Below are 21,952 nucleotides of genomic sequence, written 5' to 3' on the forward strand. Positions count from 1 at the left end.
ATAGAAAATAATGTATAATCAGTTATGAGGTTAGTTAGCTACACCATACCGAAAATTTGGTTAGATTCCGACAATTTTGAAAATTTGACCTTTGTGACCTTCAAAGGTCAAAGTTCGAAGATTCTGAAATTTGTTGGAAAACTTGTATTTCATGATGTATGTGATAAACTGATAATATAAGATCATGTACGACATTTCACCCTATCAGGAAGCGAACAATGTAATAAAACCATCAAAAATCGACTTTTCTAAATTTTGTGACCTTGTGACCTTGACCTTGGGGCGAAAATGAAAAATCGAGCTCTGTGGGACTAGAAACATGATATTGGCCTAACTAAATACCGAAACCCCAGTCAGATTCCACCAAACCCCTCGGAGAAGATGTGGCTTGAAATTGATTACCCCCTAAAAAGACATCTTTTTCGGGCGTGGCTCCGCCCACAATTGGCGCAATACGCCCACTCTACGCAGCACACAACTAGATCATGATATCAACCTCACACCCAAGTTTCACCAAGATCGGATGATATCATCGGGTAGTTATGCTGCGGACAGACACACACAGAGACACACACAGAGACACACACAGAGACACACACAGAGACACACACACAGAGACACACACACAGAGACACACACACAGAGACACACACACAGAGACACACACACAGAGACACACACACAGAGACACACACACAGAGACACACACACAGAGACACACACACAGAGACACACACACAGAGACACACACACAGAGACACACACACAGAGACACACACAGAGACACACACACAGAGACACACACACAGAGACACACACACAGAGACACACACACAGAGACACACACACAGAGACACACACACAGAGACACACACACAGAGACACACACACAGAGACACACACACAGAGAATATAGTGGTCACTTGATAACTCGTGAACCAATAATAGCAAAACACCTAGACCACCATGGATGGGTGTGAGTGAGTGCACCACCTGCGTGATATGTATACAGGCTACATGTCTCACATGATCACCCAAGGGGTCACTTCGGTTCATAAAGACAACAAACAATGCATTGTATTTATATAATTCTAATTATAGAAAAGTCAGGAGACGACGATGGTTCACGAGCGAGCAGTATTCAATGACAAAGGACAGACTATAACCGAAACAGGCCCGGACAGGCCAGGCCCGGAAATGTCAAAACGAAGGTTACTGACCTTGACATGAGATAGAAAATAATGTATAATCAGTTAGGAGGTTAGTTAGCTACACAATACCGAAAATTCGGTTTGATTCCGACAACTTTGAAACTTTGACCTTTGTGACCTTCAAAGGTCAAAGGTCGGAGATTCTGAAATTTGTTGGACAACTTGTATTTCATGATATATGTGATAATATAAAATCATGTACGACACTTCACCCTATCAGGAAGCGAACAATAATAAAACCATCAAAAATCGACTTTTCTAAATTTCTTGACCTTGTGACCTTGACCTTGGGGCGGAAATGAAAAATCGAGCTCCGTGGGGCTAGAGCTAGACACATGACATTGGCCTAACCAAATACCAAAACCCCTGTCAGATTCCACCAACTACCTCGGTGAAGATGTAGCTTGAACTTTATTACCCCCTAAAAAGACATCTTTTTCTGGTGTGGCTCCGCCCACAATGGGCGCAGTACCCCCACTCTAGGCAAGACACAACTAGATCATGATATCAACCTCCCACCCAAGTTTCATCAAGATCAGATGATATCATCCGGTAGTTATGCTGCAGACAGACAGACAGACAGACACACACAGAGACAGACACACACAGAGACAGACACACACCCATGACGAATATAGTGGTCACTCTGTTTGATAACTCGTGAACCAATAACCCTTTCGACTCCCTGTTGTATTTGTGTCAGCACAGCTCCCAATCCTTCCTGGCTGGCATCCGTAGCATGGATGTAATTGCCATCATTTGTCGGGTATGTCAAAACTGGGGCCTCCACCAGACGTTGTTTTAAGTGAGTGAATACCTCGATGCAGCTCTCTGGCCATACAAATTTGGCTCCTTTCTCCTCAATTTGTGCAAGGATCTTGCAATTTCTGCGAAGTTTGCAATAAATCTGTAGTAAGAGCGGAGACCCAAAAATCCTCTGACTTCTCTTTCATTTTTGGGGTGGGCCACTCTTTTACAGATTTTACTTTTTCAGTCAGTGGCCACGCTGCTCTCGTTAATCACGTGACCCAGGTAAGTCACCTATCTCCTGAAAATTTAGCGCTTGCTCGGGTTCAATTTCAAGCCGGCCCCCCTTAATCTCTCAAATACCTCTGACAAATTTTTGGCAGCACGTTCAAATGTGGGAGCGTGGACCAATACGTCATCTATATAGACAAGGCAAGTTTGCCATGGTAACCCAATTAAGACACGTTCCATTAGACGCTCAAACGTGGCAGGGGCATTGCACAATCCAAAAGGCATGACAACAAACTGCCAGAGACCTTTTCCTGTGGTGAATGCTGTTTTCTCTCTCGCCGCTTTATCCATCTCCACCTGCCAATAACCACTCTTTAAGTCCAATGTCGAAAACCATTTTGAGCCTGAAACGGCATCGAGGGTGTCATTAATCCTTGGCAGGGGATACGAATCCTTGAGTGTCACATGATTGAGCTGGCGATAATCCACACAGAACCGAGTGGTCCCGTCCTTCTTTTTCACCAGCACAATGGGTGACGCCCAAAGACTCACCGAGGGCCTTTTCTCACTTGTTCTTCTGCCTCCTCCTTCTTCGTGAAAAGGAGCCGCCATGGCAGTTGGCGAACAGGCCGAGCCTCACCAGTATTAATTTGGTGCCTGACGAGACTCGTGTGTCCAACATCCTCGGGGGGTGGGGGGGGGGGGGGGGGGGGGGAAGAGAGAAAACATTTCCAAGCCTCATTGGAAATGCCAATCCACATTTCCAAGCTGGCCTCCAAAGCCAGTCGCCGTCTGGGCATCCTCTTTCGTGCGAAGTCCTTCCTTGGCACACCTGAGCTCCTCACCACATACAAGGCTTTCATCCTCAGCTCAATGGAATACTGCTCTTCCCTCTGGGCTGGTGCTCCTGCCTCACACCCAGCTCAGCTTCATGCTGTTGAAACCAAAGCTTTCAGAATCATTGGAATCTCCTGCGATGAAGCTAACTCCGAGGGCCTTTCACTCACTCACTGCAGGCAGGTTGGTGGTCTTTCTGTCTTCTACCGACTCCTCTCCGTCCTTGCTCCCCCAGCTCTGTCTGTTCTCTGTCCTCAGACAGTCCCTTTCGTCCCTTTTGGACCCAGTCCCTTTAGGACCATAACTGCACATTACATAAACTTGCAAGTGTTGCCGTATTGGAAAACGTGATATGTGCATGATGAATACTGATAATTGGAGATGTTTGTATGTACACACACACACACACACACACACACACACACACATATATATATATATATATATATATATATATATATATATATACATACACACACACACACACACACACACACACACACACACACACACACACACACACACACACACACACAGACTTGGCATTTAATATGGAATATATTTTTTTCCTTGACTTGGGTTTACTTTCTGAACTCGGTATATCAATCTGGTGAGTTTCTTTTACGCTTCGGTGATTTCTTTGTTGAAAGAACCATGTCACTGATTGTCTGTCGCAGCAAGAAGTCAATAACAGGATTATATCACAGGTGGCATGACAAAATGTACGGACAGGTACATTTGACGATTGGCTTCACAATCGGGTATATAAGGGTTGTTGTGTTCTGTATTAGTGGAAAACAACTGCTGCACGTCTGCAAAAGTTATTGCCGCTTCCCCTGGAGATGGTCAGTCAACTCGACAATGCTGTTTGTCATTTAGTGGTGGCTTTAGGAAATTCCGGCATGAAACACAGTGCTATTGCTCGGGAGTATGGCATCACTCAAGGTCAGGTGTCAAAGATCCTGAAACGAAATGCTCAGAGGGGTGTCCCTACTCCAATACCGAGGTCAGGGCGTCCCCGCAGAACCACAAGGAGGGATGATCGCCAGCTGCACCGGTTAGTCCGCCATGGCCGTACCAAGTCAGCTAATCGGCTTAGGGCTGAGTGGCAGCAACTGACAAATGTGCCTGTATCCAGAAGGCTAGTCAACCAACGACTGGTTCAAGCAGGCTATCGTGCCAGGCATCCCTTGAGAAAGCCACGTCTGACCAGACAACACCACCAGCGCCGATTGCAGTGGGCCAGAGAGCACCGTCAATGGCAGCCAGGACACTGGAATCACGTGATCTTCAGTGACAAGTCTAGATTTCTGGTCTATCGTCAATATGGCCGCGTCCGAGTGCGCAGACAAGTGCATGAAGCCTACAACGAAGATTGTATAGTGCCAAGAGTCCAAGCTGGAGGTGGTGGGGTGACCGTTTGGGCTGCTTTTCATGCAGGGAGCAAAACTGACCTGGTTGTTCTGAATGGAAACCTGAACCAGTTCAAGCACAGGGCCATTCTGGAAGAAACATTGCTTCCATTTGTTCGTGCAGTCTTTCGAGGAAACTTTGTCTTCCAAGATGACAATGCACGGCCTCATCGTGCTTGCATGATCCAACACTTTCTTGCTGACCGTGGTGTAGAGCATATGGAGTGGCCTGCCATGTCCCCGGATATGAATCCGATGGAGAACTTGTGGGCAGAATTAACGCGTCAAATCGACAACTTGGACCAGCAGCCTGCCTCTGTGCGTGAATTGCAGCAGGCTATTGTCACTGCATGGCAAGCGATTCCTGTCCAAACCTTGGCAAATCTCGTGAACAGCATGCCTCAACGTGTACGTGCTCTCCTGAATGCTCGTGGGGGTTACACGAAGTACTGAACTGTAATTATACTATCCGTAATCCCAGTCGTAATTTCACTTTTGTTTTTGTTCAAAATTTTTTTTGGCTAATGTGCAAAATAAAGAGATACTTCTGGAAAACGCACAGAAGTTTAACACAGTACTGTCCGTGAATTGAGTTCGATATCAGTTTACATCACTTTCAAGGATCAATTAATTTGCTTCGAAATGTCAAATGTGGTTTTTGTTTCTTTTAAAGGTCACGTTAACAAAATCTAGAATAATTTCAACATAATTCCAATGAACTTTTGGTTCTAAGTCATCTTGAAAAGTAAGTTCACCCCCCCAAAAAAAATATTCCATATTAAATGCCAAGTCTGTGTATATTGTTACAGACACGACTTTGATGTTAAAGTGGGCCGAGCGGAATGGCCGTCGTGTCCGCACAAATTACCCGACTATACTCGACGTTGACGAAGTCGCGCTACGCTGGCTCAATAAGAAAAAGAAGACACCCGGCTGGATTACAATCACACAATACGACACCAGGGGTTCAGTTCTCAAGACCTCCGGAGGAGGTTATATTAAGGCGGAAAAGGTTAGATTACAGGGGCTAGAGGTATATTACAGGAAGACAGGCACTTAGACACACTCTTATATTAACCCCGGACAGACGACAGACACACGGGACAAAATGCTGACTCACACGGGGATTGATGGCAAGGAAAGGCAGGTAGCGATGGCTCAAGGTGCACTCTTGGCTCAAGGCAGAATCGACTCGGTCCGGTCCAGAGATGCGGGGAGGTATCGTCGCGCTGGGGGTGGCGGTGGCTTCTCTCTCCAGTCTCCAAGCTGAGGCGCATCTCTCGTCACATCCGGCGCGTGGCCGCGTATATCCGGCGGGGAGTGACACGCCCTCGGCTCGTTAGCTCCGCCTCGTGGAATCGGCACGTTGCTTCTCATTGGGTGCGTGCGGGGGGGGTTACTGGCTCCGCCCCTGACGAGGAGCTGACAGCCAGCCCCTTCGGGGTAACCCCGTGGAGCGCATGGTCTGGAGCTAATCGAGCCGGTGTGAGGACGCATCCTCCCCCGCTCCGCCGCCATCTCCTCTGTTGTTGTTGTAATTGTTGTTGTAGTTGTTGTTATTGTTGTTGTTTGGGGAAGAAGATGGGAGGAGGTATGGGAAAGGTCCTAAACTCACTACTGATGCCATATAATCACATTCTGGTGCAACGAAGAGTCATAATTAATGGAGACGAGGCCTTAACTGACATAGAATAAGAATAACTAGGAAGATGTCCGAAAGTTGTCTACGTGTGGTGCGGTGGACCTGGGCACGACATTTAATGGGGGAATAAGGGGAAGGTCGGCTCTACTGATTGTTATTTACATGCAATGGGACTAGGGAATGGGGGATCGGGGAAAGTTGGGGAGTATTGGAGAAAATAGGGGAATATTTACAAGCGGATATGGAGGCCAAATTCCATATTCGCAACATTGCACCCTTCTCTACCCTCGGGGCGTCCCGACCCGATAAATTTTTACCTACTTTAGTGTGGCACGCAATGTAGTTCCCTCTACTATTAACTCTACCCTTGGTTCGACAGTTTTACAGATATTCACAAATGAGTAAATATGTCCCCCTGCGACGTTGCACCCTTCTCCTCACAGAAACACACCCACAGGATAACCGAATCCGGAAAGAATCCTCAAACTAAACATACAGCCGGTAGGGAGCATTATTTACACGACTACGCTGCTATTTACACTACGATCCAGGACCTGTTTTTGGAGGAACACATGCAGATGTTATGCATAGAGAGAGAGAGCGCGCTTGCCAACATCGATACACCAACCCACGAGTGCTCTGTGGCCGACGGCCTTTAATAACGTGCAGAGCACCCTTTCCCAGCATCAAAAGCACCACCCCACCACCAATCGGTGCAGTCACCATTGTTCATTGGAATAAAAATAAATTCGACAACCCCTAACCCTGCAGGTGTCTCTTGCTCTTCTTGTGGTGCACTTGGTGTTAATTAACAGTGGTTCACCTTTATGGCATAGGTGCCACGTTGACCCATAGGTCCTTCCACGGGTGGTGCTTGGCCGCAAAAGAGCTGCGGTCCATTGTGGGTGGCCACAAACATTGCGGTCCATATGGTGTATCGATCCAGGCAGCCAACAGCGAAAGTGCAGGCCCACAACTGCGTAGCCAGCACCTCTCTCTCCTCTCTCTCTACCCCAAAGCCAGATCCTCGGAGGTGGGAGACAAAAGAAGAAACAAGTGAGTAAGGTGGTAAGGGCGCAAAAGTGCACGCAATGTAAGGTGATGCACACTGGGGGCACATGGGAACCAGGTGAGACAGGTACGTTCCTATCGTACGCCCCCCCCCCCCATCAGGTAACCTACATGGCCCCTCCCTTACCCCTTACTGCATCCACAAAACACAACCCTACTCATAAACATCTACTTTACAAATCGACAAACATCCCTACTGTCTTCCCCGTTCCTCCCATAAACCAAATTCGTCTTCTCTCCCTCCTAACCAATCAAATTTGCCATTTTCAACTCTCATCAAAATTTGCCATCTCCAACTGCACATCAAAATTTGCCATTACCAATTCATCATCAGTCCCTCCTAGGGAGGGAGAGATGGAATCACCCCAATGTCTCATCCACGTCGTGATGCGTCTCACAAATCCACACAGCAATCTCATTTCCTGCAACAAACAAAGAAAACACAGGTGTGGAGTCATCATCATCACCACAGGTAAGTGGCTGCGTATGGTGCGACAGGTTCATCAATCCTAACTATCTCCTAAATGACTTTAACAACTTTACACTACCCGGGGTCTCTCTCCGGCCAAACCATTGGCCCTCTTACACTATGGGTTCTAAAAACCAATTCCCATTGGCCAAACTGTGGTGCTCTTCAATTTGGGGTCTCACTCCCCCGATTCATCTCTCGGTGCCCTCGCACAATTTCAGGGCTGCGACGTGTACCTCTCCCAGTGGGTCTACCCACCTGCACACCTCCACCACTGCAGTTGCCTCCGAGCTTACCTGCTCCTTGCCCTAACCTAACTACCTGGGGAAGGCCCTCTGGCACTCTCCCCACTCGGTGCCCTCTCTGGCACTGGGCTACCCGGGTCCGTCCTCCGGATCCTCGGGCCCCATCCACAACTCTACCGGCTCCCAGAGCCCACCTGCGGCCTCACCTGGCCGACATCCTCACAGTGGTGGAGTGCCCAACCAACTACACACACTAACAGGCTACACGCCCAGCCATTTCCACAACACTAATGCACCCATTCACAACACCATTCTGCAACCGCACCACAAATGCCAATATCCAACCACAATTTACCTGCACCCTCTACCTAACACTTACACTACCCGCCCCGGGTACTCGTGAAAGGGGTCCACTCTTCCCCCATCCACACCTTCGCACCATGCACACCACTCCGTACCACTTACTCCAACTCTCTCCACACACCTGTACCTGCACACCTGTGCTCTCACACCTGGTGCCACCGGCACCCTTCTCTCCCCAAGCGCATTCGCGCTGATCCACAACACTCACTACTCATACACTACTCCACACACCTGTCCAGTTGCACACCTGTGCAATCACACCTGTTCAATCCTTACAAACACGGCATCATCTCAGCTAACTACTCCCTTCTGAAACTTGCGCTTCCCAGTCGTCCCTTTAAACTATTGCGCTCCCACGTCATTATCATCCATACTAATCTACCTGCGTCCCCACTACAGGTATCAGTCACTAACTAAACTTAACGTTACCTAATGTCATCTTCTAGATCCCTACACACAATATCCTAACCCACCCGGGCTAGTTTTCACTGCCATACACCCCATAAACTATTGCTCCTTTGCCCCCCCATGGGAAGGATGGTGGATTTGCCATCCCACCACATCGGGGGTCTCTCACTACCAATTTTGCACATCAAATTTCAACAAATTAAAAATTTGCCAATCACTACCCATCATCTGCCAATCACTACTGCCAATCCCTTGCCAATCCCTTGCCAATCATCAAATTTTGTTTTTCTCTAATTTTGGGTCCAAAACACTAACCTCATCACCCAGTCTACTCACTACTACCTCTCGGTGCGCCAATCCCTGTCCAAAGCCCGGCTTCGTAAAGCCAAGCAATGGATGCTGGTTGTTTTGTGCCAGCGGGTGGATGCGTCCGGCATTCGGGGCAGGGACGGGGGCTTACCCGGGCCGAGATCCCACGCATCACCTCGGCGTGGAGCCATCCAATGTCCCGATCTCGACCTGCCGGCACGTCTCAACAAAACGTGGTCGCCATAACGACCCTTCCTATCGGGCTGCCAGCTCCGCCTAGTGGAGCCTGGACGCGGCCGTTCAAAGCGAGGCCCGGCACGGATCGCGCACGGCGGTCCTTTCGAACCCGCCGTGGCTCGGATCCCCGCTGGTTCTCGCGGCACGCGAAACCCGGCACGCACCGAGGGCCCGCTTCGGCTAAAAGTCGACCTAACCTTTAACCCGGTCACCGTCGATGCTTCACCTGCTTGCTTACACCCCGCAGCCCGTTCCTTGCTCACACCTCCAGCCGTTTCCATGCTCCTTGTACCGTTCCTTACACACCCAGGCACACCCATTCCACTCACAGCCTTGGTCACACACCTGACCACCGAACACTTTGGCACACATCCGTTGGTAGCACACCACACCAACACACCTCTTCGCGCCCCCTCCTCTGTGACAATCACAGGTGTGCCCTCATTCGCACACCCATCCACGTGCCTCACCACCAACTCCAGCGTGCATTCCCACTCACGCTCTACCATTCCAGGTGTGCATCCTTCCATCCCAGGTGTACATCCTCGCTCACCTGTCACAACTAACTCACGCTCCATGTCACTCTCACTACTTTCACCTCCATTCCTGACAGCGCACTCACCCTTACTCTTGACAGCGCACTCTTTCCTCGTGCACCTGTCCGTCACACACCTTTCTCGCGCACACTCTCCCGTCACACCCTCTGTAACACTCACCACAGGTGGACACTCTTCCTTACTTCTGACAGCGCACTCTTTCCTCATGCACCTGTCCGTCACACACCTTTCTCGCGCACACTCTTGCGCACACTCTCCCGTCACACCCTCTGTAACACTCACCACCCCGCGCTTCCATGTGCCCCCTCGCACACGCGCTACGACCGACTCACTCTCGCCAGCACCCTCACTCCTTGGCACGCACTTTTTCCTCACACACCCCAGAGTCGGACTTTCTTGCACACCTCCATTTTCGCACACCAGACCTGTCGCACACTTCACCAACGGCCTCTCACGAACACCCGGGTCTATCTCGACCCCCAAGCTTATTAAATCCCCTGGCGCATCATACGCACGACCATATTGGTCACCACTTACACCGGGTCCTCTTCCTCTTCGCTTCTCCTCCATCACCTGCGAATCCCTCATCCGGTTAATGAGCACATCACGATCCAAACACAGACTTTGGACCAATTCTTTTATCTCCTCTTTTATCTCTTTCTTATCTCCTCTCCGTCGCTTCTTAATTTCGCTCATCCCTTCTTCCACTTCTTCTAATTTGTGCTTCACCTCTTTTATTCCCCGGTACGTCTCCTCAAGCTCGTCCTCCAAGGCTACCTTGACCGTTTCCATGTGCGTCCTCACCTGCCGGTCCGTCGTCTCCATTACCTCTATCACCTCGTCCAACCTCGTTGTCAGTCCCTCACGTACCATCTGACATTCCCTCTTTGTCGCTATCAAGTCGTTTTTTATGTCGTTTTGTGTCGCTTTTAAACCTCCTAATACCGCAGTGTTCCTTTGAACCTGCTCCTTTACTTCTTTTTGTCCCTCCGTCAGCTGTTCCACCTCCTGCGTCAGGACCTCTATGCCCCCTTGTAACTTTACAGTCCCCTTTCTCACCTCCTTTTCCATGTGCTCCTCACAGTGCCTCACCTCCTCGCGCACTCCTCCGACCTCCTCACTCACTCCTCTTCTGATCTCCTCTCCCATCACTTGCATCTCCTGCCCAGATGCCACCCTCATCTGCTCCATTTCCTCCCTGTGAGCATCCAGTTTGGTTTCTACCCCCATTCTGACCCCCTCTATCTGCTGCTCCATTTGTTTAACTTCCCTTTCCGCTTGGTCCCTCATGTCCCTCAATTTGCCTTCCATACTGTTTTCTAACCCTATTAACCCATTTCTCACCTCTTTTATCCCGTTGTCTAACCCCTCAAAATTATTGTCTAACTTCCCAAATTTCTTGTCTAATCCCTTAAAATTATTGTCTAACTTCCCAATTTTCTTGTCTAACTCCTCAAAATTATTGTCTAACTTCCCAATTTTCTTGTCTAACTCCTCAAAATTATTGTCTAACTTCTCACCGGTACCCCTCATTTGGCCCTCTAATCGCCCACTATCAACCCTCATTTGCTCACCCAATCGCTCAATCTGGCTTCCCATACTCATCTGTACAGCTGCCTGTAGCTGCGCAATGAGGGCCTGCATGTCAATCGGCTGCATGTTAAAGCCCGCTGATACAGCCGGCTCGGCTACCGCACGCTCGTGCGAGGCGCCTTTTTGCGCGCCCGCTACTTCGTGCGTGACGGCGCTATTTTGCGAACCTGCCGCCCTCACTGCTTCGCTCTCCTCTTGTCCCTCAATTTGGTCCTGGATCGACCCTACCTCACTCTCCTTTACCGGACCCCAGCCGTCTTGATCCGCCATAGCGCGACTTGCAAAATTCGAGTTTCGTAAAACAAAACAAATTTCGGCCGCTCCAAATTTTGACCAAATTTTTTTTTTTTCCTCTATTCGTTTTTTTTTTTCAAAATTTGGTCGGGCCTCGAATCTCACTCCCGACACCAATTGTTATCGTACGAACACAATTGGTGTCCAAAATTTGGGCTAAATAAATTTAGTCCCAGGTTCGAATCCAACTCCTGACAACCAATTGTTACAGACACGACTTTGATGTTAAAGTGGGCCGAGCGGAATGGCCGTCGTGTCCGCACAAATTACCCGACTATACTCGACGTTGACGAAGTCGCGCTACGCTGGCTCAATAAGAAAAAGAAGACACCCGGCTGGATTACAATCACACAATACGACACCAGGGGTTCAGTTCTCAAGACCTCCGGAGGAGGTTATATTAAGGCGGAAAAGGTTAGATTACAGGGGCTAGAGGTATATTACAGGAAGACAGGCACTTAGACACACTCTTATATTAACCCCGGACAGACGACAGACACACGGGACAAAATGCTGACTCACACGGGGATTGATGGCAAGGAAAGGCAGGTAGCGATGGCTCAAGGTGCACTCTTGGCTCAAGGCAGAATCGACTCGGTCCGGTCCAGAGATGCGGGGAGGTATCGTCGCGCTGGGGGTGGCGGTGGCTTCTCTCTCCAGTCTCCAAGCTGAGGCGCATCTCTCGTCACATCCGGCGCGTGGCCGCGTATATCCGGCGGGGAGTGACACGCCCTCGGCTCGTTAGCTCCGCCTCGTGGAATCGGCACGTTGCTTCTCATTGGGTGCGTGCGGGGGGGGTTACTGGCTCCGCCCCTGACGAGGAGCTGACAGCCAGCCCCTTCGGGGTAACCCCGTGGAGCGCATGGTCTGGAGCTAATCGAGCCGGTGTGAGGACGCATCCTCCCCCGCTCCGCCGCCATCTCCTCTGTTGTTGTTGTAATTGTTGTTGTAGTTGTTGTTATTGTTGTTGTTTGGGGAAGAAGATGGGAGGAGGTATGGGAAAGGTCCTAAACTCACTACTGATGCCATATAATCACATTCTGGTGCAACGAAGAGTCATAATTAATGGAGACGAGGCCTTAACTGACATAGAATAAGAATAACTAGGAAGATGTCCGAAAGTTGTCTACGTGTGGTGCGGTGGACCTGGGCACGACATTTAATGGGGGAATAAGGGGAAGGTCGGCTCTACTGATTGTTATTTACATGCAATGGGACTAGGGAATGGGGGATCGGGGAAAGTTGGGGAGTATTGGAGAAAATAGGGGAATATTTACAAGCGGATATGGAGGCCAAATTCCATATTCGCAACAATATATATATATATATATATATATACACACACACACATATACACACACACACACACACACACTGAGGAAGGGGCTTATTTTAGCTGAGGATAATGACTGTATCTGAGTTGCTGTGTTGTCATGATTTACACCAATCATAATACAAACAATTATTTTGCACAAATTTATTTCTAGTGTTTGTGATATTACATTTTAAAAAGTAATTTAGGTTGAAGATTTAGGTTGAAAAAATATATAAAATTCAAAAAAGTACCCCTCAGCACATATATACGGGAGGGGTAGTTGCAGACTGGAAGATTGGGATGATTACACCTCACCACCACGTAATTCAAAACACCTCACCACCACGTAATTCAAAACATCTCACCCCACCTAATTTAAAACACATCACCACCAAGTAATTTTAAACACCTCACCCCCACGTAATTTAAAATACCTCACCCCCACGTAATTTAAAACACCTCACCCCACCTAATTTAAAACACATCACCACCAAGTAATTTAAAACACCTCACCACCACGTGATTTAAAAACACCTCACCACCACATAATTCAAAATACCTCACCCCCACGTGATTCAAAACCACCACCACGTTATTAAAAACACTTCACAACCACGGAAACAAAAGTTTCAGGGAGTAGTTCAGTGACAACAGACACTGCCCAGATATGTAGATATATAAATAATTGACTGTATTCAAGTTGCTGTTTTGTCATGGTTTCCACCAATCATAATTCAAACAATCATAATGCACAAATGTATTTGTAATATACGTGATATTACATTTTATAAACAATTGAAGCTGAAAACTTAAGTTGAAAAGAAATAAATAATAATTCCCCAAAAAATTCCCCGCCCAAAAAAAAAAAAAATTGGAATTTTTTTCTAAAATAATACCCTTAGGACATACCAACGGGAGGGATAGGTGCATACCAGAAGTTTGGTAGGATTTCACAAAAGTTTGAGGGAGTAGTTCAGTGACAACACAGGACAGACACTGCACAGATATCTATATATACTGGCTTGGCTCGGCGAGCGCGTTACTGAGGAACGGCCTTATTTTAACTGAGGCTAATGACTGTACCTGAGTTGCTGTGTTGTCATGATTTACACCAATCATAATACAAACAATTATTTTGCACAAATGTATTTGTTGTGTTTTTTATATTACATTTTTATAGGCAATTTTGGTTGAAGATTTAGGTTGAATGTTTTTTTTTTCAAGAAAGAACCCCTCAGCACATACCTAGGGGCGGGGTAGGTGCAGACTGCAAGTTTCGGACGATTACACCTCACCACCATGTAATTCAAAACACCTCACCACCACGAAATTGAAAACACCTCACAGCCATAAAACACGTAATAAAAACACCTCACCACCACAAAATTAAATACACCTCACAGCCATAAAACACGTAATAAAAACACCTCACAGCCACAAAATTAAAAACACCTCACCACCACGTCATTTAAAAACACCTCACCACCAAGTAATTCAAAACACCTCACCACCACATAATTATAAATACCTCACCACCACGTAATTCAAAACACCTCACCACCACGTAATTCAAAGCACCTCACCACCACGTCATTTAAAAACACCTCATCACCAACTAATTAAAAACACCTCACCACCACGTAATTATAAATACCTCACCACCACGTAATTCAAAACACCTCACCACCACGTAATTCAAAACACCTCACCACCACGTCATTTAAAAACACCTCACTACCACATAATTCAAAATACCTCACCACCACGTGATTCAAAACACCTCACCACCACAAAATTAAAAGCACCTCACCACCACGTCATTTAAAAACCTCACCACCAAGTAATTCAAAACACCTCACCACCACGTGATTCAAAACCACCACCACGTTATTAAAAACACTTCACAGCCACGGAAACAAAAGTTTGAGGGAGTCGCTAAGTGACAACACAGACACTACCCAGATGTGTAGATATATAGATAAATGACTGTACCCGAGTTGCCGTTTTGTCATGGTTTAAACCAATCTTAATTCAAACAATTATTTTGCACAAATGTATTTGTAATATACGCGATATCACATTTTATAAACAATTGAAGTTGACAACTTAAGTTGAAAAAAAAAATTTGTCCCGAAAAATTCCCAAAAAAAAAATTGGAAATTTTTTCAAAAAAAATACCCTTAGGACATACCGACGGGAGAGATATGTGCATACCAGAAGTTTGGTACGATTTCACAAAAGTTTGAGGGAGTAGTTCAGTGACAACACAGGACAAGACGAGACAGACGCTGCACTGCGTCTGTCTATATTATAATAATGTCTATATTATCTATATTATAATAGCCGTAGATGATTCTGTCTGTCTGTCTGTCTGTCTGTTGGGCGTCTGTCCGGGGTGTGGCTTACTCGGTTTGCAGAGTAGCTCCACCCATAGCTCCACCCATTCTGGGAGTGGCTTCGCTTCATATAAACAAATATCCTCCGTTTTATTAACTCGCATAGCTTTGAGGCCTGTTTTGTAGGCCCCTGGTGTCTTACTCTCTCTCCCAGTTTTATTTCAAATCAAATTCGATATATCATTTCATTTTTCACAGTCGCTAACATAGTTTTAGACTCGGTTGAAAAAAAACGGGAAGAAAATCCGATGAAAGTTGCCGTTTATAGAACGAAATGAATTCTCAAAGGCCTGTAACTTCAAGGCCATTGAGTCTCTCTCACGCCTTTATCTCCAATCTAACTCACCATATGATTTCATTTTTATCGATGGTTTTGGACTCGGTGTCAGCAACGCGGGAAAATGCAGAGATATATTTGAAAAAATACACCATATCACCGCCCAACCGCCAACAACCGCCCAATATGTATCGTACACCGCCCAACATGTATCATACACCGCCCAACATGACAGACGGCAACATGTCGACATTATCGCTTTTTCTTTAAACCGAGTGAACCGAGCCGAACCGAATGAATTCACCGTTTACTTTTGATGACAGTCGTCACAAAACGACATATATTTCTTCGTTTTTATTTCATTCAACATTATTAGCCGGAAGTAAAATATGGTTCAGGAAATTACCGAGAGATATTTCTTCGTTTCTTTATTTATTAGTTATTTGCGCATACACTTTAAATAGGTTTATATGAAATCTTTAATTTTCACAATATAATATATTTGTCATTTGATGATGACGAGACACTTCCTCTTGACTCGTGACAATTCATGCGTTGCGTGGAAACTTCCATTTCCAAAATGAATGACACAGTCGATGAAGAACGACTCGGTGTCAGCAACGCGGGAAAATGCAGAGATATATATTTTAAAATACACCATATCACCGCCCAACACCGCCCAACAGGCAACAAGTATCATACACCGCCCAACATGACACAGACAGCAACATGTCGACATTATCACTTTTTCTTTAAACCGAGTGAACCGAGCCGAACCGAATACACCGAGTGAATTCACCAAGCGAATTTCATCCAATTCCACCGAGTTTCATGAAATTACCGAGAGATATTTTTTCGTTTTTTTTTTAGTCGTTACCAGCAGAAGTACCCAGCGTTGCCGGGCGGGGGAGGGGGTAAGGGCACGTACACTTTAAACATGTATATACATGTGGGATATATACACGTGGGACGTGTGTGTGTGTGTGTGTGTGTGTGTGTGTGTGTGTGTGTGTAGATGTGTGTGTGTAGATGTGTGTGTGTGTGTAGATGTGTGTGTGTGTGTAGATGTATGTGTGTGTGTAGATGTATGTGTGTGTGTAGATGTATGTGTGTGTGTAGATGTATGTGTGTGTGTAGATGTATGTGTGTGTGTAGATGTATGTGTGTGTGTAGATGTATGTGTGTGTGTAGATGTATGTGTGTGTGTAGATGTATGTGTGTGTGTAGATGTATATATGTGTATAATGTGCGTATATGTGGATACATATGTGTATATGTGGATACATATGTGTATATGTGGATACATATGTGTATATGTGGATACATATGTGTATACATATTTGCATATGTGTATATGTGTCTGTACCTGTGTGTATATGTGTGTGGGTGTATATGTGTGTATGTGTATATGTAAACATGGGCCGGTGTGTGTGTAAAGTGTGAGGAGGTATTGGAGAGGAAAATGTAGAGATATATTTTTTAAAATCACGCCATGATGATAAACGAAAATACACCGCCTAAAATAACAGTCGACATATATTTAAAATTCGTCACACACATCCATGCCCGTGGGATTCCCACGGGTGGGAATCCCACGGGCATGGATGTGTGTGACATTTCGACATATTGAGTTAGATGCTGCGCCTGCACATTCAGTTATATAAAATGGTTACTGGCAATTGATCACATCCACAAATGATGTAATCCACACAATTTATGTACTTTACATAACGTTAATAGGAATACATGCCCGTGTAGATGGGAAATACAGTTTGTTTGAAATAAATCACAAATATCAGAAGAAAGTTTTTAAAATTTAGAACTATTCTCACTCAGAGTTAAACATCACCGTAATATTATGCGGTTGCTTCAACGTTTTCGGTGAATTATATGTCATTCCCATCTACACGGGCATGTATTCCTATTAACGTTATGTAAAGTACATAAATTGTGTGGATTACATCATTTGTGGATGTGATCAATTGCCAGTAACCATTTTATATAACTGAATGTGCAGGCGCAGCATCTAACTCAATATGTCGAAATGTCACACACATCCATGCCCGTGGGATTCCCACGGGTGACCCCGCTAGTACTCGTATATATATATACTAGCTTGGCTCGGCTCGCTGCGCTCGCCTCACCAAGCGTCGATACTGAGGTGCGGGCTAATTTTAGCTGAGGCGAATGACTGTACCTGAGTTGCTGTGTTGTCATGATTTTCACCAATCATAATACAAACAATTACTTGGCACAAATGTATTTGTTGTGTTTGTGATATTACATTTTTATAGGCAATTTAGGTTGAAGATTTAGGTTTAAAGCTTTTTTTTTCAAGAAAGAACCCCTCAGCACATACATAAGGGAGGGGTAGGTGCAGACTGGAAGTTTGGGACGATTACACCTCACCACCACGTAATTCAAAACACCTCACCACCAAGTAATTCAAAACACCGCACCACCACGTAATTCAAAATACCTCACCACCAAGTAATTCAAAACACCTCACCACCATAAAACACATAATAAAAACACCTCACCACCACGAAATTAAAAACACCTCACCACCACGAAATTGAAAACACCTCACAGCCATCAAGCACGTAATAAAAACACCTCACAGCCATAAAACACGTAATAAAAACACCTCACCCCAACGAAATTAAAAACACCTCACCACCACGAAATTGAAAACACCTCACAGCCATCAAGCACGTAATAAAAACACCTCACAGCCATAAAACACGTAATAAAAACACCTCACCCCAACGAAATTAAAAACACCTCACAGCCATAAAACACGTAATAAAAACACCTCACCACCACGAAAATAAAAACACCTCACAGCCATAAAACACGTAATAAAAACACCTCACAGCCATAAAACACGTAATAAAAACACCTCACCACCACAAAATTAAAAACACGTCACAGCCATAAAACACGTAATAAAAACAACTCACAGCCATAAAACACGTAATAAAAACACCTCACAGCCATAAAACACGAATAAAAACACCTCACAGCCACGAAATTAAAAACACCTCACCACCACGTCATTTAAAAACACCTCACCACCAAGTAATTCAAAACACCTCATCACCAACTAATTCAAAACACCTCACCACCACCTAATTAAAAACACTTCACCACCACGTAATTATAAATACCTCACCACCACGTAATTCAAAACACCTCACCACCACATAATTCAAAATACCTCACCACCACGTGATTCAAAACCACCACAATGTTATTAAAAACACTTCACAACCATGGAAACAAAAGTTTGAGGGAGTCGTTAAGTGACAACACAGACACTGCCCAGATGTGTCGATATCTATCTATAATTCCAGTAATCTCTGTGTGTATGTCTGTGTGTGTGTCTGTGTGTGTGTGTGTGTGTGTGTGTGTGTGTGTGTGTGTGTGTGTGTGTGTGTGTGTGTGTGTGTTTGTCTGTGACCGCTGTTTCTCGACAACTACCGGTCCGATATACTTGAAACTTTTTTTTTTTTTTTTTTTTTTTTTTTTGTATACAAGATCGAGGCTCGTGAAAGAGCGAACTTGCCAGGTATATTGCTGGGGACCTGAGGATGTGCCTTTTCAAGGTTTCATATTAATCGGACAAGTAGTTACCGAGCTATGGCGATTATTAGTAAAAGTAACGCAAGCCGTTCGCTTTGGCTTTGCAAATGGACCAAACCATTTCATGTAAATAGAGGGGGGGGTTCTACCGTACTCGCAAGCCGTTCGCTTTGGCTTTGCGAATGGACCAAACCATTTCATGTAAATAGAGGGGGGGGTTCTGTGGCCGTTACTGCCACGTGGTTTCAAAGTTTTTTTTTGTTGTTGTTGTTTGCACGCATGTTTTTTTGCACCCACGTACGGGCACGCTCTAGTCTATCTATAATTCCAGTAATCTCTGTATGTCTGTGTGTATGTCTGTGTGTCTGTGACCGCTGTTTCTCGACAACCACGGGTCCGATATACTTTAAACTTGCCAGGTATATTGCTGGGGACCTGAGGATGTGCCTTTTCAAGGTTTCATATTAATCGGAGAAGTAGTTACCGAGCTATGTCTAAAAAACGATTCAACCAATCAGAGAGCAGCGAGCTATCACGTGTGCCGAACGTGCCGAACAGACTCTGCCTCGGACGGCACATTTGAGAGCGTATTCATTTATTTCACGTTGGCAAACTATGTTGGCGTTAAACTATGTTTTAAAACTAATTAAAACTAATTTGCGATTCATCGTAACTGCGATATGCGACCTTCCGGACAGTCAAATGAGGACGTCACTTCCGGACTTACGGATAGTCATAGTGACGACGTACTGATGCTGAACGTGGCGAGCAGACGCTGTAAGGTACGATCGATTGTAGTACACGTTTATAATAACTCTGCCGATACAGGCCCGATTAACTGCAGCGCCATCCGAGCTGCGGCGTCGGGACGATACATTCATTGTACGGTCACATCACGCACTTACGGGCACGCCCATGGGCCCATGGGCACGCCCATGCATGCATGGGCGAAGACATTTTTTTTTTTTTTTTGGGCAAGGAACGGGCACCCACGTACGGGCACGTCCTAGTATAGATAAATGACTGTACCCGAGTTGCCGTTTTGTCATGGTTTAAACCAATCATAATTCAAACAATTATTTTGCACAAATGTATTTGTAATATACGTGATATCACATTTTATAAACAATTGAAGTTGAAGAAAAAAAAAATTCCCCAAAAAAAAAAATTGGAATATTTTTCAAAAATAATACCCTTAGGACATACCGACGGGAGAGATATGTGCATTCCAGAAGGTTGGTACGATTTCACAAAAGTTTGAGAAAGTAGTTCAGTGACGACACAGGACAACACAACACAACACAGGACAGACGCTGCACAGATATATACACAAAGAATTAAGTTAAGCACCCCTACACAAAGAATTAAGTTAAGCACCCCCTAATATATATTCTTTGTGTATATGTATACATTGGCATATATTCTAAGGTATGTGAGATCAAATAATGATTGGTATGACATTAGCAATTATCCATTGATGAAATGCAGATGAGTGCACTCATCTGTGACGCCCATCGCTCGTGCAGCACGTGTTATCATCCACGTGGTCGTGATTGACGCAAAGATCGCTAGAGGTCTTCTCAGAACAATGACTGTACGTTAGAAAACATAAACGTCATCCACACTGTCCGTGATGGACCTATAGCTCCATACTTAAATTGAGGTGAAAATATGCCTAAAATTCCCAAAAATTTTCACCTTAAATTATTCAGAATAAAATATTGAAAACGGCATGATTGTTATGTTTTTATGTGACCATAATATCACTTCTCCAGAAAATATAGCAATATCATGGGTATATTACACTGTTTTGACGACAACAAACTTGTAATGTGCGAGGTTGTAAAAAAACGGGGGGGGGTGCTTAACTTAATTCTTTGTGTATATATATATATATATACATATGTGTGTGTGTGTGTGTGTATATATATATATATATATATATATATATATATATATATATACACATGTCGACTCCATATGATGAGTGGATACCAGAGATAACGTCACCGCGTGGCAGGCGGTGCGTATCGCTCCCAGCAAGGTGCAGCAGCAGCTGTATGGGACACCTTGCTGGCGGTTCTCCACTGATGATATGAAGGTCGCATAGTGACTGATATATATATATATATATATATATATATATATATATATATATATATATATATATATATATATATATATATATACATACATACATACATACATACACACCCACCTTGTACAGTATACAAGGCAAAGCAGATTTCTTTGGACACCTCGCCCACTGAGTGTCCTTTTGGTTTGTTAGTACTAAATTTGTCGCTACTTCCAACATCCAGTTTGGTGACCTCCGCCCTCAATGCGCATTCCCTATTGGAAAGAGAGATTGACGTTGTTTTGGTGTTGGAGGCTGAAATCCTTTGCTCTGCACAATTTTGCATGTTGTATTTGTACTGTACTGGTTGGTTTTTTGTGTTCTAAGGATTTGATTGTACCTTTGTAGCTCTCCTCTAAGAATGATGTGTGCATAATTCCAACAGAACACTGCACGCCTTGACGAGTTTGAACGACTGAAGACGTTAGGAACGGGTTCTTTTGGCCGTGTCATGTTGGTGAAGCACAAAGCGACGGATCGCTATTTCGCTATGAAAATCCTCGATAAACAGAAGGTGAGTGTATTTAATTGCCCGATACTCTATTCGTTCCAAATGCGTTTTCTTGCAATGCCAAAGTACATAAACGCTCTTGCTTCGTTAAAAAAAAAATGAAGG

At 45.2% G+C, this 21,952-nt stretch overlaps 1 protein-coding gene across 2 annotated transcripts in view; it reads left to right on the forward strand.

Annotated features, from left to right (window-relative positions):
* LOC137421925 (cAMP-dependent protein kinase catalytic subunit alpha) overlaps window positions 1-21,952 on the forward strand; it is a 117,721-nt gene that overhangs the window by 26,301 nt on the left and 69,468 nt on the right. For both annotated transcript variants that reach the window (XM_068108516.2, XM_068108525.2), the window contains exon 3: window positions 21,722-21,850. In XM_068108516.2, coding sequence (XP_067964617.1) covers window positions 21,722-21,850 — 129 coding nt within the window. The remainder of the gene's footprint in view (window positions 1-21,721; window positions 21,851-21,952) is intronic.

The sequence above is a fragment of the Myxine glutinosa genome, chromosome 1, assembly GCF_964187855.1.
Source record: "Myxine glutinosa chromosome 1, kmMyxGlut1.1, whole genome shotgun sequence".
Classification (NCBI taxonomy): domain Eukaryota; kingdom Metazoa; phylum Chordata; class Myxini; order Myxiniformes; family Myxinidae; genus Myxine; species Myxine glutinosa.